At 35.1% G+C, this 26,307-nt stretch overlaps 1 protein-coding gene across 3 annotated transcripts in view; it reads left to right on the forward strand.

Moving 5' to 3' along the window:
• Window positions 1-26,307, forward strand: part of grid2 (glutamate ionotropic receptor delta type subunit 2) — a 452,662-nt gene that overhangs the window by 306,026 nt on the left and 120,329 nt on the right. For all 3 annotated transcript variants that reach the window (XR_002753592.1, XM_023343824.1, XM_023343825.1), the window contains exon 8: window positions 1,363-1,482. Coding sequence is in view for 2 of the 3 variants with exons in the window: in XM_023343824.1 (XP_023199592.1) it covers window positions 1,363-1,482 (120 nt within the window). In the remaining variant the exon portion in view is untranslated. The remainder of the gene's footprint in view (window positions 1-1,362; window positions 1,483-26,307) is intronic.

Genomic DNA, 26,307 nt, shown 5'->3' on the forward strand with positions numbered 1-26,307 from the left:
GTTTTAGATGCATCACTTCTTCAACACACTTGAGTCAAATAAACAGGTCATTTAGCAGGGCTCTGGAGAACTTGACTGCACAGTGAGGAGGTAATTCAACCATCTGATTCACTTTGTTGGACCAAGAACACATCTAAAACCTGCAGGACTGAGGACTAGATTTGAGGATCGATGGCCTGGAATATCAGAATATGAACAGAACAATATATTCTGACAGAAATGCTCACTGCAGATTTTGCATCAAAGATTAATTTGAGCAATCTTGTTTAGAAAAATCAGACAAATAAGAGAGCACACAAGAACGATATTAGAAAGAGAACACGGGGGATGCACAAAAGCTTTGACATCAGTATGGTTCCCTTATTAAAACAGAAGATGGCATCTTTGAGTTTTCTTAGATGCACAAAGGTTAATCATCTATTAATTATGTCAGATGATGTTTGGCTGAAGTCCACCCAGACAATACATATAGACATTATTCTTTTCTGAACTATAATAAGTCTGAAAAATGACTTGATCCTTTTCTGTGTACTGAAGCCCACCTCTGATTGTGTCAGTGTCATAGGTGGTTGTGAAATCTTTTACAACCACAACTGAAAATAAAATAATCTTTTATTTTCAGTGTTTGAGAACAAGTCCAATGTCCAGATGTCTTTGTGTGCAACTGCTGTTACTCAGATTATTCAATATCCTGAGATACACAGGAGACAATGAGTGCCTACCAAAGGCATAGTCACACCTCTGCACCCTGGGCACTGTTGTTTTTTCATCTGTGTTGGAGAGCCCTAAAGCTCTTCACTTCCATGTTCTTATCCAAACACATTAAAGAAAATGGATGAGAGTAAATAATCCACTTCATCCATTGTAATGCCTGCCTTCACACCATGTCCCCATCTGCAGAAAGCAGCATAAACAGTTTCTGAATGTACATCTATTGTCACTGGGTAAACCTTTGGCTTCTGAACTAGAAAGACTTAGCCCCAATGAATAGCAAATGAAGGGGGTTGGCCCAATGCCCATCAATCACCCTACAAAATAAAGATAATACCGCTCTGTTTTCTTAGCCTGTAAAACAACAAACACAAAAGCAGGCCACATTCAGAACATTTCTTGAAGGCTTTGTACTTATTATTAAAAAGTGAAATGATTTGTTTAAAATATACACAAACGTTGCCTGAAAAACTGGGTCAGCTTATCTCTGTTAGCGTGTTAGTGTTCATTTGAATTAGTTGTTGTAGTGAATATGAACAATAAATGGTTAAATGTCACAGTGAAATTTCCCAACACAAAACATATAGATGTAAAATGGTTAATATTATGTAATAATCCAAGATGAAAGGACATTGTCTGTTGTGCTTGCAGTTTGGAGTGAGTGGTCTTACCAGTTTCTTGGAGTTCACTGACAATGGCAGTAATCCCAACATCTTCTTTGAAATCCTGGGAACAAATTATGGAGAGGACAGGGGCCGAGGAGTCAGCAGGGTAAGTAGTTAAAACAGATTATATCAAAGTCACATACACAGTGATTTCAGCATTTTATTGTCCCGTTTATTTATTTATTTATCTACAATTTTAAGTGCTATGAATAAATGAATCCAAGACGGAATAAAATCCATCAAGCTGTAAAGAAATTAATTGATTACTTTCCTTATTTCACTGTCTCCCTTGATCCTAATTGTTTTGGGTTTTTGTTGGGTCAAGTACAATGACTTCAGCTGCAGCAGCTCTCATTCTGTTAAGAGCAATGGTAATTAGATGCCATTTTAAATGACATTTTGTAATGGTGATGGTTGCATAATGACTGCATAATGAATTTTAACAAGCCTCATGAAAGACTTTCTTTCTCCTTACAACCACATAAATTGTCATAACAGAGTATTCAATGATTTTGTCTTTGTGTGTTTTAACTATTTTGTTTATGCTGGTCTTCAGTATTTATAAGGGATAATAAATGTATAATTAGTGATCAGCATTGTAAACTGTAAAGGATAGCTTTTTAAATTATAATTTTTACCCTGATAATAACATGTGCAGTATTATACAATTTCAAATCACAACATATAGTAATTGTAGGTGTTCGCAGTTATATCCAGTGATGCATAGTTACTTTGAAAAAGTAACTTTAATCGGATTACTGATTACTCCTTAATAGAAACACATTAGATTACTCGTAACTGAAAAAAGTGGTCCGACATCAGTAACGCTTTACTTTGTTATATGTGGTGTTGTTAAGTAACATCATCAGTTGCTAAGTAACGCCAGGTCACATTGTGAGTGATTTCTGTCCTTACATTGTTTATTTGTCTACTTGACAAGGCATTGAACAGGCACCAAGCCACACCATTTGCTCGGCCTGCATAAGCTCATCACAAATGCCAAAGTTGACAAAAGTTGGACAAAAACACACACTTCTCTGATGCTCACATGCAAGTGGATGCCTACACCAATCAGTTTCTGTACTAAATGCAACAAAAAAGTTGCAAAGTTGGCAAAAGTAGGCTAACTATTGTGAAATGCAGCCCTCTCTGACTGTTGTCGTGGTAGAAAAGATTGGTTTTACACGCAAGCATGGACTGATCAATCTGCATACCCCTAGAAATAACCCTCACTCCCAAGGCAAGGTCGCAAGCGGAAACACTGCTTACTCTATCTTCTGTTTTGGAAATAAGTAAGTTAGTAAGGATTTTTTAGAGTTTTTCCTCTTATAAAAACTCTTTAAATTGTCTATGTGAGGGTGTAATATAATTACACCTTCACCTAAGTTGAATTCTTCAATAAAACAACAGAAACAAGTATACTACTGGTTGCAGGCAAATAATTTTCATATATGGGGAAAAAAAAAAGAAATTTGCTTATGCTCAGTACATATGTTTACATACCACAGATATACAGTGTACAAAGAGAGGCAATCAAAAATTAACTTGTTGTCTCTACCAGAAGAATCATTTTAGATATCACAGGACTGTGATTATGGATAATGTGGGGAGACACCAACATAACAGAGCATTCCATCACAGACAAAATTAATCTCTGAAGCATAGTATAATTACATTAAAGTAGAATTCCCTAATCAGAGAGCATAATTGCTTCTGAGGGAATTAAAGCAGTCTTTGCACAGCTTTTGTGCTGCTGTGTCCGTAAATGCTCTTTTGTCCACCAGTGGGATTCAGTTCAATTCTAGTGATGCTGATGTTCCCATTTAGTGCACTTTTTATATATTGTAGGGTTTAGATTTTTCAGTCTTGATGTTTTTCAAATGAACTTTTGTGAATTTCTTTCTAATAATAAAATATGTGAACTATATATGGTGAGAGAAAAAAAGTAAATAAGTTCTGTACTTTATCTTTAATAAAAACCCTGAAAAGTCAGTGACTTCTATTTATTATGCTTAATTTTTGCGCAGTTCAGTTTCCCTAAAGATAGATTCATATTTAACATATTTATTCTATTCATGCTGTAGGCTGCATCATCTTTCTGTGTCTCTCTGGTTGCCTTTAATCCATATTCTTTCTAGCATTTGTGCTTCTTGAATAAAAACATGCTAAACTGTTGAAAAGGGTCTGGCTGACACTATTAAGGATATGCATGAAGTCTTAATAATGTAATTAACTCCATATTATTCTGAGTACAGTGGTTAACCTAAGCCTTTTTTCTATCTCTCAGTATTGTTTTGTCTTTTCTTTGAGGCCTTTTTTATTCCTTCTGAGAGTCTCATTAATGACTAGCATGCGGACAAGCTTTTATTTTCTCCCATCTCACCTTAATTAAGACACTGAGTAACTCAAACCCTTCCCTTTTATCTTTTCTGGATTGTTTTTTAACTTAGTCTTTTCGCGTTCTTACCATTTGGAGAATTGTCCTTTCTTTCAAAGTGACCAGCCCTTTAAGTGACATTTATTCTCAACCATACTTCAGGAACGCTGTCTAGTATAATGATAATGACAAAAAACCTGAGATAAGTCATGAATAATATTCCTGCATGGAGTTTCATGCTTTCTGGTTCATTAGCTTCTGTGGCTATATAAAGGAGATGATATGGTTCTCTGTATACACCTGGAATCATTGCAGAGCATTACAGATCTTACAGAGTGGTGATAAGCTTGTCAGGTCTAATTGCATTGTCTACTTTCTTAAAAGGACTTTCAAGAAAAAAAAAACAGCATTATGTACTTCATAGCTTGTGCAATAAAAGTGCTGAGAATATATGAAGAGATGAACAGAATGCATTAGTTAAGCGGGGAAAGCTCAAACGTAACAAGCAGAAAGGATATAGATGGCAGTCTGTTCAATAGAAAGAGGTGGAAGCTATGGGCCAAAACGAGTGGCTTAGGGTGTTTCACACTTGATCGTCAGGTAGACTTGTTTCGATTGGTTTCAAGGATTGCAACATTTGATCAATTTTCAGCTGGTGTGGTTCACTTTCACACATCACAGTGTCAAATGAACCAAACTCTAGAAAAAGCTGTTCCCCCATCTTGCCTGTGGTGATGCTGCACAAAGAACCACTGAAGGAAAGACACTAAACCTCTGAAGAAGACATGAACACAACTTTCTTTTTCACAATATGTAGACAAAAATGTATTGGTGTTGGATTTTAACAATTATAGGACTTCTCTGTTGTCGTTGGTAAAAGACCACAACCATTTGTACCATTATGGTGCAAATGGTTTTTGTTGTATTTAACCAGAATTCCCTGCACTATGGTTTGCTTTCTGCTTTTGGAGTGGTCTTTGGTCTGCTTGGAATTCACATGTGATGCTTTAGAAATGTGCCAGAGTTCACTTCAACCAAACCGATATTTAGGTTTTTAGGCAAAGCAGAGTTAGCTTTTTTGATCCGGATCAGAGTTCAATTGTTCATTCACACCTGATCAAACAAACCAGGATATCACATTCCAAGTACCATACATTTACTTTTTGTGTACCAATTATATATTTGGCCAATTGAACACCAACTGTCCTTGCTGGCAATGTGTAATGGAGAGGATGTACATCAATGCATGTCTGTAGTGCTACCTATAAAGTGTGAACTACATTTACAGCTCCAACTCAAACTAAACATTCACTAAAACATTGAAGCCCTTCGCCATTTACAAGTACTTGTTTAGGGGATTTGCTAAGGGCCAGATATAAAATAAAAAAATCAGAATACACAAAGTTGTTCATCTTGTAGTCACAAACCTGTTTTTTTGTGTGTGTGTGATTTTATGTAATAAGCCAATACACATTACTGCATAATTTCCTAATTAGAACAGGAACATTCTCCACAATGTCACACATATTCTCTAATCATGAGATATCAGGGATGCAGCTGTAAAGCCCAGCTGTAACATCTAAGATCAAGAGAACATAATGCTCTTCTTAATGAAGTCAAATTACACAAGGAAAAACACTACAGAACCAAATGAAATATTGTAAAGTATAATGTAGTAACAAGACAGTGTAATTTACAAGATATGGAACGACTTTAGTCTCATAAGAAAAAAGTATTTGAAGGTATTTAAAAATATTACATTTAAGGCAGAAAAATTAGACAGAATGATTAGCTTGGTAGTTTACAATAATCAAATAATATGGTGATTTAAGGTAAATCTATAAGGTACATACTCAAAGTAAAAAAAAAAAAAAAGATAATAGAGAAAAAATACCTCGAAGGGAAAAATATATTATTTCTCATTTATCCATCATATTAGGTAGATTAGTATGAAAATTTATTCACTAAGTCTTTGCTACTTCAGGCAACGTTGGGGGATTGAAAAATAGTTGTAGTGGGATAAAAGGGAGTGAAAGCAGTAAAAGGTAGGGAGAAAGATCATGATTGATTTAAGTAAACAGCATTTGTATGAATTTGTCCTGTTTCATAATCTTTCCATCACTTCTTCTCACTATGCTATACATTTAGCCATTGCTGATTTTCAAAAATTAAAATAAGGTCTTGATATTTTTAAAATGTGCTGTTAGTTAATTAAAAATATGATGTCAAACATACTGTATTTTAAACCTCTCCAAGGTAGTGACAATGGTAGGAATCTGTTCTGTGGGTTACTCGTTTGAATACCCGTCGTGTCAGTCGTGGCCTTATGCATGGCAGCCTTGCTTCTATCAGACTACCACAAAGTAGTCTACAATACAGTATCAGCCATTTTAAACTTTAAATATTTACTGGAGATCTTATTCGTCCTTTTTGGACTTTGGCAGTTTTTTTTGTTTTATTTTTTACAAGTCTTACTGTGAAAAAGAGTTTTTTTTAAGGGGTTTTTTTATAACTAAATTTAGCTAAATCATAAAAATAACATCAATGGGCTGTCCTTTTCTTCACTTTTTAATTTTAAACAATAGAAGAAGGACAGAGGTGCTGCTTGCGTTGCACTTTGAAATGTGTTTCCAGGGAATTTTAAATTTATGCAAAGAGTAAGACATTTTGTTTAATCAGGAGTTAGCTGAGCCACTGGGATATCAGCAGTTAAGCCTGGTGAAACGGCACTCTATCTGATCAGTCTTGTTCTCACACAAGACACCGGCTTTGAACGTTGTCAAAAAATCTATACAAAAGCCAGGCCATGCTGTGTAGCATGATTGAATAAATGAATTGTGTTTTGTTTTTTTTGTAACAGAACAATTTTCTCATGTTACAACATAAACCACAGAATGACACAAATATTGATGTTCTCATTTAACCCTTTGTCAAATGACAGTGAAGGAATTTTCCCAAAATATACAGACAATTTTTAAGATTTTTTTTTTATCCCTTTTTTTCTATAAATGATCCCTACGGTAAACACTGGACACAAAATGTAAAAAAAAAGTTAACTGTTGGGAACTCATAAATACTTGAAGCCTTCTTGACTTATACTTTATTAATATTGAAGACAGCAATTTATATTCAGATTGACCAAAGAAAATTTGACATTGGATGCTAATTGAAGGAGGACAAATTGCCTGCGGCAAAAGCATAGGTGAATATATTTTTAAAATGTGAGGAAAAGTTTTTAAAAACAACGTCAAAAAGAACCAGAAAGATGAGAGGTAATGAGAGCAGTGAAAGCAAATGAATGAAGCAAGTAAGAATATGCAGAGGAGTGGGAGACGGATTTTTTTCATAGTAAATCCATGGGGAAATTCATGTCATTTTGGCGAAAGAACAAAAACATCCGTTGTGTAAACATTTTAGTTAACACCCTACAGTCACCCAGCAGCCAGTTACTTTGTTTGTTCAGAAAAGTCAGGAGAAGCTTTATTCCCCAGGTGCAACACAGTCAGTGCTGTCTAATGACAAATCAAGTTTACTGATATGGCATAATCGAGTTCAAACCCACTAATTTTAAAGTACATTGTCTACATGTACATATCCGTACATACAGCTAAAATCAGTTATTCATATAAATTGTTTAAGAATTTTTTTTTATTATCCGATATTAAATCAGACCTAACCTTTCCTGTTTGTTCCATTTTATTCCACCAAAATTATTTGTTTGCTTAATGCCAGAATAATAGATTTTTTAAAATAATTTTTACAATTTTCTTCAAATTCAGAAGTGTAGATATATTTTCTTAGTAATCAGTATAATTTTCTTTTAAACAGCAAAACTGTGGTCAAATGTTTTAAGCATGTTTTTACAAGGTTCTGCATCAGTTGGAGTGACTTCTCAGATTTAAGAGCAATTCCTTTTTTAACCAAATGTTACAGTGTTTCCTGTGGTGATGGCCGTCAGCTTTGCTATCCACTCAGACTCTGCATGTTGGTAGCAAAGACAGGCTCTGACTTGAAAGCCAAGCACTTATTTTATGTTAAATGTCTTTTATTTTTACTTATTTTCTAGAGATCCGTTTTTATTTTAACATTACATTTGTTTCTAAATTTTGATATGATGATTTGTAGAAGAAACAAAAGGGTGAGAATTTTTTTTATAGGCATTGTGATAATTTAAGTGTATGTAAACTTCTCGATTTAAAGAGAGTAAAAATATTTCCTGAATGAATGTTTCCCTAATTGTTCAAACAGAAATAATTTTTATAAGCATCTCATTAAACATTAAGTCATAGATTGTTAGTTGGTCCTTAAATATTGTTTAAAATGTTCTGATGCAGTTGGCACAGTCAGTCTGACACCCTTTATCGCGATATACACTATATAAAAGCAGAAGGTGTTCTTCATAGGAGTGACTGGATTTAATGTCCCACAAAATTCACTTAATTTACTCACATTGGGTCCCAGCATTCATGGGAAAATAGGAAACAGTGTGTCAGCAGCTTCCCAACCCATTCTTTATGTTTCTACCACAAGCACTTACTCTAGCACAATAACAACGCTATTTAAGCACCAACTCTCAGCTGGGCCAAAAGAAAGAACTGCTTTTGTCAGGTGCTGCGGAGACAGGATGATGGGGACCAACAACCATTTAAAATGTTGTGTGCTATATTTAAAACTTGTGAGATGCTTTGATTTTTTAACTCTGAAAGTTATAACAAAAAAATGTGTATACACAGACTGTATATATTTTTGCTTTAGTCAAAAGCAAAATGCCAATTGAGCACAAAGAGGAACTGATAAATGTAGAGCCAGAGGAGGGAGAGAAAATGTTGTCACTCTTTGGCCACTCTTCTATATTTTGAATGCGTCAATTGACATACCAATGAAATGAGTGATTAATGGATGGTAGAATTATGTATACAAGGAAGGTTTAAAGAGAAAGCTTATTGCCTGTGACCTGGTAGCAATCTCTACAAACCTGGCAGCAGAGAGTGACTGAGATTAGTAGCCAAAGAGGCAGAGAGCTACCTGACACAAAGGTTGTGTCCTTGTGCTAAACAAGCCATAGTTTTACCAGCAGGACTAACTGGCCAAGAGATAGAAAAAGGGGCGGGCGTGCCGTGGTGGCGGAGGGGTTAGCGCGACCCACATTCAGGCAAACGTAGCCTCAACGCGGCTGTCGCGGGTTCCTCGACCCGACGACGTTTACCGCATGTCTTCCCCCCCTCTCTTTCCCCCTTTCCTGTCAGCCTACTTTGAAAAAAGGGACACTAGAGCCCACAAAAAGACCCCTTACGGGGCGATAAAAAAAAAGAAAGAAAAAGGGGCGGTCCTCATTCAGCCAAAACTGTGAGGTGGGAGAGGTGCATAATAGATTCACAAGATTGACCATAAATTACCAGACATAGAAGGAAAAGAGCTTTTAATCATATAATATACAGGTAAGTGCTAAATGCTATAAGTCAGAGAAAGAGCCAGAATTGCATGTTACTGTTATAATACAGAAAAAGAAAACGAGTGATGCTTGGTGGTTATTTTAGTTCCTTTTGAGAACCACTGTGATACTTTTTTGCATAATTCAAACTTCAGACAAATACTCTGAAGTGGCTGTTTGTAGGTTTAGGCCTATAAAATGCCACTTCATTTCAGGAAAATACAATAAGAAACACTAATGACAATAGGCCTTTGCTGGCGGGCATATTATCTTTTAAAAATAAAATAACCTTGTGAAATGGCATAGAAAAAGACTAATGGATGTGATTTGGGAATAAAGAGGTTCTAATTAAATGACGAAATATATATTTTTAAATATCCTTTGTATTTGCATTTCAGTTTGACTTATTTACACTTTTCCACTTCTCTTTGCTAAACTTAAGCGTAGAACATAAGTTTACCATAAATTGTTTTTTTCTTGTTTTTTTTTACATGTCTCTTTCTCCATTTTTCTCTGAACGCTAACAATTACCCTCTTCACCCATCCACTAAATAATCAGTAAATATTGGCCATAAACTTATTAAAAACACCAACCAATTATCCCCCTTATAATTACAAAGACCTCATTCACACCATGATATTTTTTTTTTCATTACATACGCTTTACTCCTGTCATAATGAGATTTTCCCCAGGTGGTAGTTAACACTCACAGACCAAATGTACTAACAGACTCTCAGGTGTTTCTTTTGGTGTTAGGTGAGGGCATTATTACCTTATAGGAGTCATTTTAGAAGGAAGAACTGATACATTTATGCTTCATCTCACAATACAGACTTTGATTCTGGCCTTTGCCTTTGTGTGTCTGGATAGCATGCTGCAACCAAAGTTCACTGCTGAAGAAATTATTATAAAAATTCAGATCTGATTGTGTCAGTTTTTACAAGTTCACAAGACGCCATCTGCAAATGTTTACAACTAAAAAATTGTTTTAATTTCAAAATTCAAAAAAGCAAATTATAACAATTTGCTTATGTATACATTGTATAGTGCTATAATAATAAAACTAATAATAAATATTTTCACTTCCGGTTGTTGGATTGTGGCAGGAGGGAAGAATAAATAGGAGATATGAAAATTAGAGCTGTTAATCATATAATATTAACTGCAAATTGCAACATCAGCGGTTGCAATTTGTCCAGAAGTACGCTCCCCTTATCTAGAGGAACTCAACTGCTATTTAACACTAAAGATTTTTTGACAATTTATTGATTTTATGTTCAATTCAATTATATTTTAACATTTAACCAGTATCAATTATAATGTGGTTCAGCATTTGTTTCCATGTTGGTGGATGTGTCTAATTTACTGAATAATTAAGTTTTTGTTCCTCAGTTGTTTTTTTATCCATTATGTTCCTGTTCATTGAGTTGTACTGTTGTCCCTTCTGACCTCCCCTTTTCATAGCTGTTCTTACTCGACTTTCTTGGTTGTCCTTCTTGTCTGTCTTTTGCTCTCCCTCACTTCGTCTCTGCCAGCATGGCCTGCAGGCTTTCAGCAGCATTACAGCGTGTAAACCTCGGATTACAGCAGCTAGGACTACATGCCTCTGTGGATCGCACATACACAATTGCGTGAACATGTACTGTACTCACCCACATACCGTCCACACACACACATGCAAGTTTGTATTTCTACCCATATTAGGAGTTTGTATTGACTTCCATTTATTTTAGTAACTGCAATTTTGCTCAATCCTGACATTTTCTCTAGCCCTTACCATGACTAGTTTATTTGTTACTCTAACTTTAATCAAAACTTAATTCACTCCTTACCTCGAAACCTAACCCGTAACCTTAAACAAGGAGAGTCACAGAATTAGGCTTTGGTCTCCATAAGACCTATCAGTCTTCTGGATTTTAATGAATATGCCAGAAATGGTCCTAAATAGGATGGTTAAACAACCACACAGAAATACTCTTGTCATTGAAACAGGGCTTCTTTCAGAGGCACCAAACTGTCTTGTCACAACTCTAGCTGATGCGAGATGTGTCAGTCATTGACCTCTGTAGAATAGCCTAAAGTACATTATCCCAGTGATAGCTTTTTTGTTGCTACCCCTTGCAAACACAGTTATAAATTCTTTGAATAGATTTTATCTTCGATGAAATTCTACCAGCAAAGAAGATTACAGATTTCAAGGGATAAGCAGGATACACAGCAGTAAGCAGGAGAAAAGTTATGCAAACACAGCCTTTGAGAGAGGAGCTAATGCTCTGGTGAATCAAGTGTGATGGAGTGAATAATGGCAGTTGAGAACATCCTCATGAATCAAAACATTGTGGTTGTAAATAGACTGGTTTTAAATGACTTGTTTGTGGTCTCATACTGTTTGTGTACATAGATCGGACAGCAAAATGTCAATTGCAATTTAAACTTGGATATTTACCATCATTAGAGATATTTCCTAAGAGATACTGTTGTGGTAAAGGATGGTAAAGTACATTAACATCTTCTATTGATCGGACAAGGTTCTAATAGATGCCTTTATTGAACAAACAACAACAAAATATTTTCATAGTTATATAGACATGGATACAGAACTTTTTTATTATTTATATCTGTGCCTCTTTGTTCACATACTTTTGTGTCTTGAAGATACGCGTGTCAATAGATATGTAAATGAAAAGGACATGTAAAGAAAAGCAGGATGGCCACAAAGAAATATATCTTGCTGTTAGTATTAATAAAAATGGGTGTATTTTGTCAGGCAGCTGACTTTAGAGCGCTCTTTTTAATAAATAAGACATGTGGAAACATTGCACAGCATCTAAAATATTTTGTTAGCAGAAAAGCTGATGACAACCACAAACATAGATTGGACACAAGAAAGAAAATTTCAGTTAGGCAAGGCACTTTTAAAAAGTAATTAGTTACAATTACTAGTTACTTTTTCATAAATGAGTTAGAGACCATTTTACAATATTGTAAAAGTAACCAATTACCAGGGAAAGTAACTCTTGCTCTATTTTAATTGCTCTCTATTTTAATTGTAACTCTTGCTCTATTTATTTAAATTAAAAAATATATATATCTTTTCTTAATATAACTTTAAATTGTTCAAAAGTTTAAGTAAAACTGAATATATTGTGTGAAAATATTAAGGATGCACTGATGCTGATACCAGCACCACATATCTGCCCAATACCATGTGTGTGTACTCATATTCGTATTCATGAAAGTATTCTGATACTACAGGACACAATACCAGTGGATGGGAACAGTTTCCCCCCAAAAGGCAGTAGCTTGTTAGTTTGCGCATAAATGCTCTAACACAGTAAGCGGCAGTAATGCAACATGAACTGAATGGGAGCCAAATAAAAAGAACATGAACATACGGTAGTCGAGCTGAACAGACTATTTAAAGGCAAAGTGACAGCGGTGTGGATGTATTTCCAGTCTGACTGCAAATTATGTGCAGCAAAGTTGTCAAGAGAAAGAGCAACACCTAACAGTTTCAACACAAGTAATTTGATACAAAAAAACAAACAAAAAAAAAAACACGATGCTGGCTTCAAGCAGATTTCCCTTGGGAGCGAAAAACACCAACAACCATCATTGCAGTAAACTCTGACGAAGTGGGAGAAGATGTCCAGAGACAACACTTGCACAGTAAAAATCACAGAGGCTCTTACCCAATACATTGCTGTTGATGGCCAGCCATTATCTGTTGTTGATCATGTGGGAATTTGACATCTTCTCTCTGTATTGGAGTCAAAGTATGAGATTCCTACCCGCCTCCACATTAATGACACAAACATGCACAGAGCTGAAGTTGGCTTCTGATTGCAGCTTCTGATTTTGGAAATGGCTAAAGGGCAATTCCACATATTTGTTTCACCACCTTCAATACCTTTAATCTGCTCTGGTTTGAACAACTATAATACTTCAAGACTTCAAAGCTGTACTAGATTATTCTACGCTAGTAGGAGAATATTTAAAACCAAGTGTGTGTTTTGTTAAACCTTTAATAATAAAATAGATAAATATTAGATAAACAATTTTTATAAATAAAGTTTATAAGTTAATTGGAATGAGTGTATTGATATTTAGTAGTACTTCTATAGGTACTAAATATCGGTAAGTACTTAAATATAAGTACTTGGGCTCGTACTCGCTATTAAAAATTTGGTATCGTCCATCCCTAGATAATAAAAATAAAATTACAAGGCTCAATATCCCCAGTTAGAGTGGCTGCCCTTAAATGAATCGTAATTCCTATTGTTTGAGATGTTTAGTGTTGAGCTTTTTGGATAATAAACAAGGGGTGCCAAATGGGTGTAAATAAACATTTTTTGATCTTCTTTTTGTTATAACTCATATATATCTAGCTTTAAGGTTAGATAAAGCTGGCAATAACTTGGTGGAATATAATAACTCAATTGTGAATTTTCTTCTGGGATAAATAAAGTACATTGCTTCATACATTTAAAATCTAATGGCATCTTTTCAATAGGAGCCTATGTCTTTTCTCCATCATTTTACTTGAGATCCGGGTCTATTCAGAACACAGCGAATAAGGTCTAATAGCTCAAGGGCATAAATCCCATCTCATTATTGAGGGGAACCATAAACAGGAAAATTTCTTAAGAGCAATTTTTTGGGGGGATTAGAGGGGTCGGCGAAGTTACAGTGAAACGTAATGTAAGATATGGTTTAAAAAGTTCTTAAACCACATTCAAGCTGCAGGACCAAAACTGACTTGTAATGCACATCAAACGTGTGTTTTTCTCACTAAACAAACTGTTGAGAAGTAAAACTAAAATTCAAATGTTTCTTCTATGCGAGTTTTGTTCAGTCCGACTGATCTAATCTCTGCTACACCTTTACAGAAATTTAAGGTTCTAAATAAAAAAGCTTTAATGAGTAACTGCTCTTAATAAAATTCCTCATTAACGCTGATTTATTGAAATGGCTCCCAATACAAGTTGCGGACTATTTAAATTGTAACTTGTTCAGTTGTGTGACAGCTTGACTGATTATGTTCCTAATTAATAGTCTTTATAAAAACAAACCACCAGTTTGTTTAATTTTGTGCGTATTCCTTTGGCTCATGATGTTCCTGAAAATGTCTTGTCATGGCTGCAGTGTTTTTGCCTTTGGCAGGACAAAATATTGATGGTGTGACATCCTCTTTCAGCTGGAGCATTTTTGCTGCAAAAGCTATATATCTATATAGACTGAGAGATACAGGAAATGCAGAATCTGAGGATAGCTGGCTATGCTTGGTTTCCAGTCTTTCATCCGCACAGCATCCACTCTGACCTTCTGCTTTAGTGGATCTTTTGCAAACCTGAAAAAGCTGTACGCTGCCCATGTATGGAGAGCTTATTCTTGAAATGATTCACTGCTTATTGCGACAGACCTAATTTTAATCAATATTTATCTTCCTTAAATTCAAGAGTAACATGAGCATCAAGAAGTCAAAGCCTTAGAAGATGTAGAGTCAAGTCATTAGGAGCTTGTCAACACCATGAAACATCAATGGATCAAACCATGAAACATAGTGAACTCATAAGGTGTGAATGCTAGATTTTGTTTCCCATAAATGTTTGAAAATGTGTAGCTGGGTAATTTTCAAACAGCAACTACTTCAACAATTGACATTCTCAACAGGTAGCGCTACCCATCTCAGAGCACTTTGTTGAAAAATATATATTGGTTTTTCTTAGGTGGAAAATGGCAGGCAGGAAACGGCTACTCCAGAGCGAAGAGAAGAACATTATGTGACCTGAATTTAATTCTTGTCGTATTAGAAACGAGGAGAATACATGTCTCTGTGACTATAGCTCAATTCCACCCTGCTTTACCCGATTCATGTTTCAAAGGTGTTGAAAGTGCTTTTAGATTGATCTATACTTGGCATAATCTGATAAATGTTCCTTAAAGCACATTTTTATACAGCTATCAGTGTTAACTTTGACAAGAGGCAGTTGACATTTTTGTCCCAGAATTTGTTGGGTTGGCGGTTCGATTCCCGCTCCGTCCACTTCTGTCTTTGTGTCCCTGATCATGACACTTCAACCTTCCTTGTCTGCTGATGTTGGTCAGAGGGCCTGGTGGTGTCGGCGTAAGGCAGCCCTGACTCTGTCAGACTTCCCTAGGGAAGCTGTGGCTACTATTCAGTAGCCTTACCACCATCTGTGTGTGTGTATGCGTGAATGACTGAGTGTAGTGTGAAGCTCTTTGAGGTTCTCTGCACTTGATAAAACACTAAGCAAGTACAGGCCATTTACCATCACGTTGTAACTGATTTTAAGGTGATAAAATGCAGGTCGTGATATATTATACTTGTTTCTGAAAATGAAGGTCAAAATCCAACTAACACTTAGGTTTTTAACATGCCAGCAGGATGTTAACCAACAAAGGATTCAAAAGAGGCTAAGTGAGGTTTTTCAAACCATTGGACCCTACACAAAGAATCTTAGTTTTTCATTCCTTCAACTTCAAATAATTTCCTGGACAACCAGCATTTGACATCAGTCAGACTTTGAATGAAATTATTTACGAGGTTAATGTCAGCAGAAACATATATTCAGCTATGTGTCATCTGAATCAGAGTGCTAATCAATGTTACGGAGTCTGATGATAGAGCAAAGAGGACTTGTGTAAGTTAAACAAAGTGAACAGAAAATAGATGAAGAGATGTTGCTTTAAGTACCTTGTATTCTTTTCTGTAGTTTTTCACTCTTTCTGTGTTTCCTAGCAAATTTGTCACTTTGTAATGTGTGTTCTTATTCGTTACAATTGTAAAAAGAACATCTGGGCTACAAGTGAATCTGTGAGGTTAATGTCTGGATAATGTGATAATAATTACACAGAAGCCATTTGTATAGAGTTAGGTTGGATTGCAATGATTAGATTTTTTATTAGGTATTTTTAAGTTTAAGTTTAAGGAATCCTTTTAAACTACGTTGAAAGAGAACAAGAAATCTGCCTGATCAATGTCCTCAATTAAGAAGCTTGAAGTGAAAAACTATTAAACATCAAAAACTTATCTGAATCCACTATTGCAGAAAAGAAGACCAAGCAGACTTATGATGAGTCCCTTGTTAGGATCTTGCCATGCCTTCACTCACAAAGCAAAATTATGCATGTCAAGTGATTGAAAATTTACTTTTAGAAATATTGTGAACTTATATGGTTGTTAGCCCTAACGTATATATATATATAAAAAGGGGGGACTGATTGAGATTTCTGAAAAATTGAGAAGCTGCTTGTCTTTCATAATCTGCAGCGTTTTAATGTTGACCCAGATAACTCTCTTGTCTGTAAATGTCAGAATATAATTGTGAAACCATATCTTATTTTTCAGTTTTTCCCCCACATATTAAAAAGTATCAGAGAGAAGTGATATAATGTTCCACCTCATGCTTTTTTTGGTGATGTGAATGCACACTGCTAAGGCACACATTCCATTTAATTATTCATTACATGTGCATGTATAATTTCTGAGTCCACATGTATGTCCATGAATTATGTATGACAAATGGGCATTTTGATTTTTCTGTTTAACTTTTTGCAAACAGGTCATATGGACTTGCATTCATTCCTGCACATCTTTACAAAGCTTTATGAGATGTGCATAGTGTACATAGAGGACCGTGAAAGATAGAACAGGACAAAGGCTGTGCGCCTCTGATAAAATACTGAGTGTGATTACAGAAAGAGGAACAAGACCTATAGGCAAATTTGCTGCACCTCTTGTATCTAATACCAGCACTAAGTACACATCAAGCAATGATTAATGAAGGAGAGAAAATGTTAAAAAGACGAGACACACTTGATTAGTTTCTCAGTCATTTTCATCAAAGAAGAAGTTTGCAGATAATCCATCAGATCAAACTCTAGTTTATCTTCTAACCTTTTTGGAGTCTTTTTATAATTTTACTTCAGTGTTTGTCAGCTCACCCCTCTTTTAGTTTCCTTAGAGAGGAGTTAATGCAGTGCAGACTAAAGCAAAATTGACAACATGTTGGATGCTTTTCTTATCTTTGTGTGCACCCTGTTTTATTGAAGTTTTGTCTTCACTCTGCCTCTTTTCTATTACTATTTCATCAACAAAAATGAATGAGGATTATTAAATGAAAACAAATACATGCAAAGATAAAGCAAAAACATAATATGAAACAAATATCTGTGATGTACTTTTCAGGATTTGGTTTATTAGTAATAAAGGTGATATAATTTCAAATGCCAAACATATCTGGAACTCCGAGGGTAATTGATTTAAAAGACATTTTCTAGCAAGTCATTACATTAATCATAATCAGAAACAAGGCAATTATTTATAAAGCATTTCTTTCTTTGTCAATTAAAAAGAACCAAGCAGAAAGCAAATTAAAAGATATGCATTTTAATCATAAAATTATTAATCAATGTAAACGTTGGTATTTGAATGCACATTGAAGGCGCAAAGTTTGAAGTAGATGTACATAACTCACCCAGACTGAACCACAGTGAAATACTATTCCAACAATTCAAGCAGGCAGAAACGTGCTGCTCATCTGGGAAATCAGACCAGAGCTTGTTGTTAATGATTGGTTTGTATAGACTTTAGTGGCGTTGGTGTGTAGTGTTGTGAATGTATTTGTGTATATGAGAAAGAAGGTTTAAAATAGTGGCTTATCAGACTATAAATGTGTAGTTTATTAGAGCAGACTTTTCAGCAAATAATCCAATACATATAAAATCAGTCTTTTATGCAATTCCTATGGGTTTGTATGAGAAATTGGACAAATGTAGATGTTTGAATCTTGGTCATGTAAATAGCCACAACACAATAACCTAATGTAAGATTCAGCACAAATCTGTCACATCTCATTTGGAATTGAATAAATCACTGTTTATCATACAGGTCATACTTATAAAGTCTACTACTACTTGAACTATTACAATTAAATGTGTTTTAATGCTGTAATTCGAAGGTTGTCTTTGCTATTTGCAGATGATGTAGTTTTGTTGGCATCTTCAAGCCAAGATTTTTGGTACACACTATTGTAGTTCATTACTGAGACTGAAGCTTGGGTGATGGCAATTGGTTCCTTTCCATATGTTTGAAAGTTTCTTTTCTAAAAAATAGGGGCATAATAACTTCCTCCTGGTTCAGGGCGAGTCTGCCTCATACATTTGACTTTAAATGTCATGATGACTTGTAAATGATTTACGGTAGGAAACAGCTGGAAAGGGAGAGATGAGTCTAGGCTATGTTTGCAGTAATGAGGACTATAAATGTAATTATACAGAATGATAAGGCTCCCGCTCTTTGTACTTAAAGGAGTCACTTGACTTTGATGCCTGTCTTGCTTTGAATACTTTCTGGGGACATCTCATCGGTAGTAGAGCCTGGGGCAGACCCAGAACTCACTGGAAAATTATATTTTCCTTACAGCCTGAGAATGCTTTGGGGTCCCCCTTGAGGGAAAGGGATGTCTGGGTTTTTCTCCTGGTTACCTCTGAGAAACAAACTCAATTGGCAAAAGACAATGGCCAGATGGATGGATCGTTTGCTTATTTTCTATATTTATTGTAATTTTTTATAAACTTTTGTTTAGCTAATGCTCATACAGTTATCTCATCATTTAGATGTTTTCCATCCATATGATGAAAAACATAATTTTTCCATTGAAATTCTAAACATGTATTTTGAGCTAATTAGTCCAATGAATTTGACTATTGTTAATATTCATTATTTACCTACTGCTTTTGCGCATGTATTCACCAAAGTTGTTCATTTGGGATGTGACCTCATTTATTTCACTTTCACATGTGCATAGTTCTTGCATGCTGTAGAAGGTAACAGATGGTTAAATTAAAAAATACATTTTTTTCAGCAAGCTAATATTAACAACAATAGTGATTTTTATTCCAGGTACAGTAACAAGGCAAACTTATAAAAAAAAATTTAATTGGGTAAAAATAATCTTAAAATAAGTATTATAAAATAGCAAAATAAGGGAGTGACATGTTGGCAGTCTCACATCAGTGCATCAGCATTCGCACAATGCTTTACAGGAGCAATTTAATGCAGAATGTGGGTGTTTCAAGGGAAAGATACAGGCTCCACATGCATAGATTTTGGGGCAAAAATAGAACTTTAGATGACGATGTGGAAGCTGTGGTACTGATCATGTTGTTTTTTTCAATGCAGGATGATTATTTTATTTTATTTTTTACTTCATTTAAATGTATGTTCTTTTGAGCATGGTTCCATAAATGAGTCCCCTGAACTGTCAAACATTTTTTTGCAAATGTGTGATTTGGTGTAAAAATGGATAGAGGCATATTTTGGGAGATTTGTCAGGTAACTTTCTGTTATTTCTCTCCAAAACTTAAGTAAATTTGTTCCCTTTTCTATGAGATTACCTTTATTGGCTTTTGCCATAGTTTTGATAAAATCGATAATTTTTTTGTTGGGCTGCAAGTAGTTCAATGGCTAATTGCCTTTTTTATTTATAATTTTATTCAAGGTTATACTTTTTAATCAAATACGGCAATTTTATTTATTTATTCATCACAAAACAGCAGTGTTAACTAAAACTGAATCAAAAATGGTTAGATACAGAACTGTATATTTTAACTTTACACATGGAATAAGACTAGAATAACTGCAGTTCAGTCTGGGTTCCATGTCAGAGTATATTTGTATAAAGACTGTGAAGTGAGATTTGGCAGCTGGTTGTGCAGTGCCCTCATACCACTGCAGCCTGGACTCCCTCATTGCTACAAACTGTCCCTCTGTGTTGTCTGATAGAGAGAGACAGTTCAGATGAAGGAGGAGAAAGACTTGGGGATTCTTACTGTTTTTCGATCTACCAGCAGAGTGCTGAGGGAATAAAAAGAGAAGAGAGCAAAGACAACAAAAAGGGCATAAACCTGCTCGGCAGCTTGTCTGTGCTTCTGCCTTGACACTGGTGCTTAACCGCTATGGAGGAACATGACTACTTTGCAAGTCACAGGAGTGTTACAGGACTAAAAGGACCTTGGTCCAGTTTTGTTTGCCTATGTGGACCAATGTGAGGCCAACTGTAGCACACAATTTTTGACATTTATTCAAACATTTTGTCTTACTTTTTCAACTTCCCATGCACATTGATTAGGTTTCAGATGTGAATCACTGTCAGTCCTTTATGCACTTTTCCCACATCCATTCTCTCAAAATGTCATCTGGTATCGATTGCATTTTGAATATGCTATGAAACATTTGTGTAACAATCTGACTAAAAGCTGCAGTTTGTTAAAGAATGTCCTTGCCAAAGACAAACAAAGCGTGACATGCTTAAAAACTCCAGGAACTCCTTAGTGTTTGTCATTGTACTGTATATACGTACAGAACAGTGTCTGATGTTTGTCTTGGGGTGTGTGAGTGTGGGTAAGATGGGTCGGTGAGGTCTGTAGATTGAACGGGTTTGTTGTAACAATAAATCACTCTTTTGTCCCCACACTGCAATGGTCGATGGGCCAATTACTTTTAAATGTGTGTGGTTACACATCTCTTAAAATCCCCAAGGTTTCTGTGTCTGTGTGCTTCTGTGTGCATTTATGTATGCATGTAGTGAGGATGTTAAAGTTTACAAATTCTGTCTGCCTTTTCAGCTGTCAACTAAAGTGATTTGAGTGTGTTTGTGTATATGCACATACAGTATATATGTGCTTTGGTTTTAGTATATTAAAGCTGCAATATGTAACTATTACAAACATGTGTTTTATAGATATTTGTTAAAATTGTCACCATGTTGTGACAATATAATATGAGACAGATAATCTGTGAAAAGATTGAGCTTCTCCTCCTCCAAGTGCTACTATTACAGTCTGATAATTGTAATAATCAGAGCCAGGAGGAAGGTCTTAGTGCTGTTAATCAACCTGTGTGTGTGCTGTTCAATGTACTAATGGCAGACAAAAAACTTAATGTTACAGGAAAACTGTTTATCTGCTGTCATTAGTAGCCATTCTAACTAGCCTTAGCCTTCATGGCTCTGTTGGCACCATGGCACCTGTAGAATAGCAGAGAGAGAGGGAGGATGTGAACGCCATCGAGACCTTCCTCTTGACTCTCATTGGTTGTTTCTGACCAAGCAGTGTATTTGTGCAGATGACTGCAAAACCACAGGAGAAGGCAGAGAAGCTCAACATTTTCACAGATCATCTGCTCCATATCAAATTGTCATAACATGTTGATTTTTAAAAAAAATAAAAGCTACATACTGCAGGTTTAACATTCATCAAAGGCCTCAGTCCTGCAACTTTTAGATGCATCCCTTGTCCTACTCACTTCAAATAAATAGCAAAATTGCCTCACTAGCATGCAGTGAAGCTCCAGAGTTCTACTAATGAGCTTATATTGGAGCCAGGTGTGCTGAAGCAGGAAGACATCAAAACGATGCAGGACTGTGGCCCTAGAGAAATGCAGTTTGAGGCCATTGCTCTATAGTCTGTATCAAGTAACCAAGAACTAATTACGTGAGTTAATCAGAAATAAGGTCCGAATAGTTCTAGCATTCAGCAAGCTGAGGTGAGTAAATCTTGACGATAGCTGAAATGAGGTCAATATTATATAATTTCTGGACCATTGTTGAAACTTTTGAGTTGCAGGAGTGCAGCAATAAAAATATGTGCGGTATATATGGCTGAGCTCAGCTGTTTTATTTTTCGACATGTTCCAAATATCCAAGCAGCCTGGCTCAGCTGAGGATCAAACTCTGTATGCTATAGTGTGAGATGCTTATTTAAAGCTATGTATCTTTCTCTGCTGTTGAAACAAAAGGCAGATATACAGTATTGTAACTAGAGCTCTAGGTCACTGAAAGATGACTTTTTGACTTGATGAAACGTAAACACAAGATTCCTCTTTCTTCATTATTTTTATAATATATTTTATTATTTATTGTCTGAGAAGACCAGAAAGGTGCTCTTCCAGTCTTTTCAACTTTCAGTGTGTACATAGGGTGCAAATGCAGGTTTATTTCAATGTCTGAGGGAGGAATGAGCCCTTTATCTGCAGCTATGAAGATAAGCAGAGGCAGTGGGCCACTCAGGCAGTCAGGCTGCCGATAGAGGTCCTCACTTATTTGACCACGAACAAGCACTGTTTTATGTTACATTAAAACAAAAAATATGTGAACATGAAGGTAAATTCAAGTTTATCTAAATATAATTTTGTAATTTATTTGACTGACTCTGCTCTGTTGGCCTTCATTTCCTCTTTGTCTTCCACTTGAATCGCAGAGGGGAAATAAAGACACTCTCTCTCATTGCTATAATTAATGCATGTGCAAGTTCATCTGAAAGAAGTTAATATGTCAGACTAATATAAGAGGTATTGAAGAAGGAATTGCTTCTGTCAAAAATAAATGACAATAGCATTACGTGTTTTACCAGGTATTTCACAGCTAACTGTAAATAAGCCAAAATAAGAAGTAAAGAAATATTTATAATTTATAGAATAGAATGAAATAGAAACAGCCTTTATTGTCCCGCAAAGTGGAAATTTAGATGTAACAGCAGGAACAGATATAAAAGTTTGCACAAAAAGTTTTCTAAGTGTTAAAAAAGAAAAACTATATATATATATATATATATTTTTTTTTTTTTTAAAAGAAAAAGCTCCCTTTTAGAAATACTAATTTATGGCCAGTCAATATTTTTATTCAATCACTATGAAATGCTCACAATTTTAATGCAAAAAATCTAAACATCTAGGATGCAAGTTAACATAAAAAGATTTTACGTTTGTCTTACAATCCATCTAAATGATCAATAAAGTATCTAGGAAAATCTCATTTTACAATCACACTGCATAAGGATCAATGTTAGGTAACTTTTTTCCCGATCACAACAGAAGACTGTCCAGCCTTTAAAGTCAAACATCTATATAACAAAACCGCTTTGTTTGGTTTTTGCTTGTTGTTCATTGTTGTTAAATATTTCTCATTTCAATCATACTGACTTTAATAAATAGGTTAGAGCTCAGCAGAGCTCAGCAGCTCTCTGCCTAACAATATTAGAGTGTGTAGTTGAAAGTGTATTTTGCAAAGGTTTACTTATTTCCATTTGAGTGTTCTTTGCTTTTTATTTAGGGCTTTGGCCCTAAATAAAAATCCACTATTCCAAGGTAAATTCTACTTTCTGAAACTTAAAACTGCATTTGTTATAAATGATTTATGCATCCACTTCACCTTTGTTTTTCATTAGGAAAACACTTTCCCTAGCACAGTTCAAGACACGTCCTCTCACAACCGGTTTGCTTTCATCAAATAAAATGAATAAATGACAAAGTGTCTGTGATTTTGGTGGGCTGAATATCAGCTACTTTATGTCAATACAATTTGGTATATTTTATTGTATTGTGTCCTACGTAATTAATTATATACACATTTAAATCACTTACATCAGCAACTAAAGTCTGGTCTCACCCTTCCATCACCATCTTGTTTTTCTAATAAATTACCCAGCTACCATTCATCTTTTTCTTGCCTCGAGTTATTTTACCATCTTGCTTCTTAACATCCGTTTAGCTGTCTAGGGTAAACTGGTTTTCCTGAAATGCAAGTTTTAGGAATCAGATACATGTATGGCTGGACTGTCACAAAACATATGAGTGAAAAGTAGGACACATTCTTCTATTGTTACAAAATGATGAAGGGCTGCAGTGACACTGGCAAAGTGTTCAGAAGAATTCCAAGAGTTTGGTCTTCATTCAAATTAAATGTATGTTGGCCCAGCAAGATTACAAATACTCTTCTATTTTATAAAATGTGCCAGAGCTCAGGCATTCATGCAAGCTCCACATCTCCACCTCGAGGCTGAAACTAAGATAGCATGTGATGTAAAGTTTATGGTACACATTTTCATCAATATCATATACTGTATGTTATCGTTTGAGAGAAGGTGACTTTTTATTTTTTCAGTAATAAACATGTACCACAAGACCCATGGTATCTTACCTGGTTTCCTTTTTGCTTCACACACCGGGTTTCAATTTTTAGCCTTTAAATAAGCAACATATGGGCTTCTGTTGAAATTAGTGATTAAATATAGCGACTCTTTGCACCAAAGACCCTTCCTAGATAACAAGAGTTTGATGTCAAGAGAGCATTCTGTTTAATTTTTAAAACATCAAGGCCACTGCAAATGAGAATCATTAGTTACAAAAATATTAAAACTACTGAATGTGTGAAATAAAAAAAATAACTATGAAGCAAATACTATTTTTGATTAGTGGAAAAGAAACGATGGTAATGATTTCTCATTAGAGGCCACAAATACCCTAGACACGCTTCACAAAGTGCTTTGGTAAAATACATAAATTGTAGACTTTGCACAATCTCCCATTAGGATGCAGATAAAATTTCCTTCTCTCAGTGGCCCACTGGTCAACTACTGTACTGCCAATATTTAGGCTTTTGATGAAAAACCTGCTCCTTTTTTGCACCTCCACATCTACCAACATATTCCTGTTAGGGGACCAGGTATCCATTGTTTCATTCTTTTCTTGAGAAAATGCTTCAGAAATTCAATAAAATTTTAACCAAATAGAGCTTCATGAAAGAAACCAGTTCAGATTAAGTATTACCATAAGTATCTGTCCCAAAAGGGAATTGCTAAAAAAAAAGACTTCAATCTTACAACCAACAGTAAGTTTAGCCTTTTGAAAAATGGATTATCTGACATTTCCTTCCCCCAGTTTGTGTGTGTCTTAAGCAGAAACCAAGCTGTTTAATTCTGTGTGTGCTTCCTAGTGTATTTATGTAGCTGTGTGTTTGTCTTTGGATAGCAGACAGCTAAATCACTTATTTCTTTCCTACTGGTTCTCTGTCCACAGGGAAGCCAGCCTACTTTGATCTTTGAAGCTAAAAATAATATTTTATTGAAAGCATAAGGCAGTACAGAGATTATATAATGTGGTCCTGGGGAAAAGACTGGACGTTTATGATGCAATTTGATAGACATCGACGTCTGGGTCAGAACCTTGCAGCACCTTTTGAATTCCAGAAAATCAAAGGTTTTTGCCGATATCCGATTATCAAAGTGCATCTCTGATAGAAATAATCTGACTTTTCAAATAACAATATTTTTAAATGTCTGATTAAATTATTGTTTTTATTTAACATAATTGCTTAGAATTTATATCATTTTGTGGAATAAATAAGTTTTATAAATTCTTCATATAAAAAGAAAAGAAATATTGATTTGCAAAACAAACACCAATGTTATTCTTTACCACATTCTTCTAATGTTTAGGCTCATCTACTAATCTATACATTTAACTATTTCTCCCATGTTCTTGACTAATTACTTTGTGATTCCTCTGATTTTTGTTGGGGTTTTTTTTTCCTGGAAGGAAATTTGGTGTCTGGCATTTGCAGAAGTTGAGATAGGTGCATTTTTGTTCATAATGTAAAGAACTTCTGTTCAGATTCGACAAACAAAAAGCTATTGGTTTTGTAATACGCATGATTTGAATAGATCCTGTTGCATATCACATGTTAAAGTACATAACTTGTTAGCTATAGAGTCACACCAATATAGCAAACTGGGTGCAATAAGTCGCAAAACATGTTCTCAGTGGACAAGGATCATTCAGTTAAATGATGAGGAATACAACTTGTATAGCTTCCTAAAGTTAGAAAATGATAATGAACTAATGATCTGTCCTAGTTACACTTTGCCTTCAGGCTGATTACAGAGAATGAAATTTAAATAAAATAATAATAAATAAAATAGAAGCTTGGCAAGTTCTTATTAACTATGGGAAGGAATTAAAAATGCATTTTATTTAAAAATGTACAGTATACAAATTCACAAAAGACATTCACACAAAACTATTAGAACACCTACCAGAAATTTTGCCTGTGGTTTCTATTTGTAGATGGGCCCTAAACCCTCATTTTGGTTACCGGATTGTTTACTTCTGCATAAGCCTTAGGATATACTCCCTCACAAACCATGACAAAAAGCACAACTCAACACCTGTGTACACTGAAACTAATGTTATTGCAAATCAGTGCATAAAGGATTGTAAAGCTGTATACACTATCTACTAGGTAGAAACCACAGACCTTTA

Source organism: Xiphophorus maculatus, chromosome 12 (genome assembly GCF_002775205.1).
Source record: "Xiphophorus maculatus strain JP 163 A chromosome 12, X_maculatus-5.0-male, whole genome shotgun sequence".
Classification (NCBI taxonomy): Eukaryota; Metazoa; Chordata; class Actinopteri; order Cyprinodontiformes; family Poeciliidae; genus Xiphophorus; species Xiphophorus maculatus.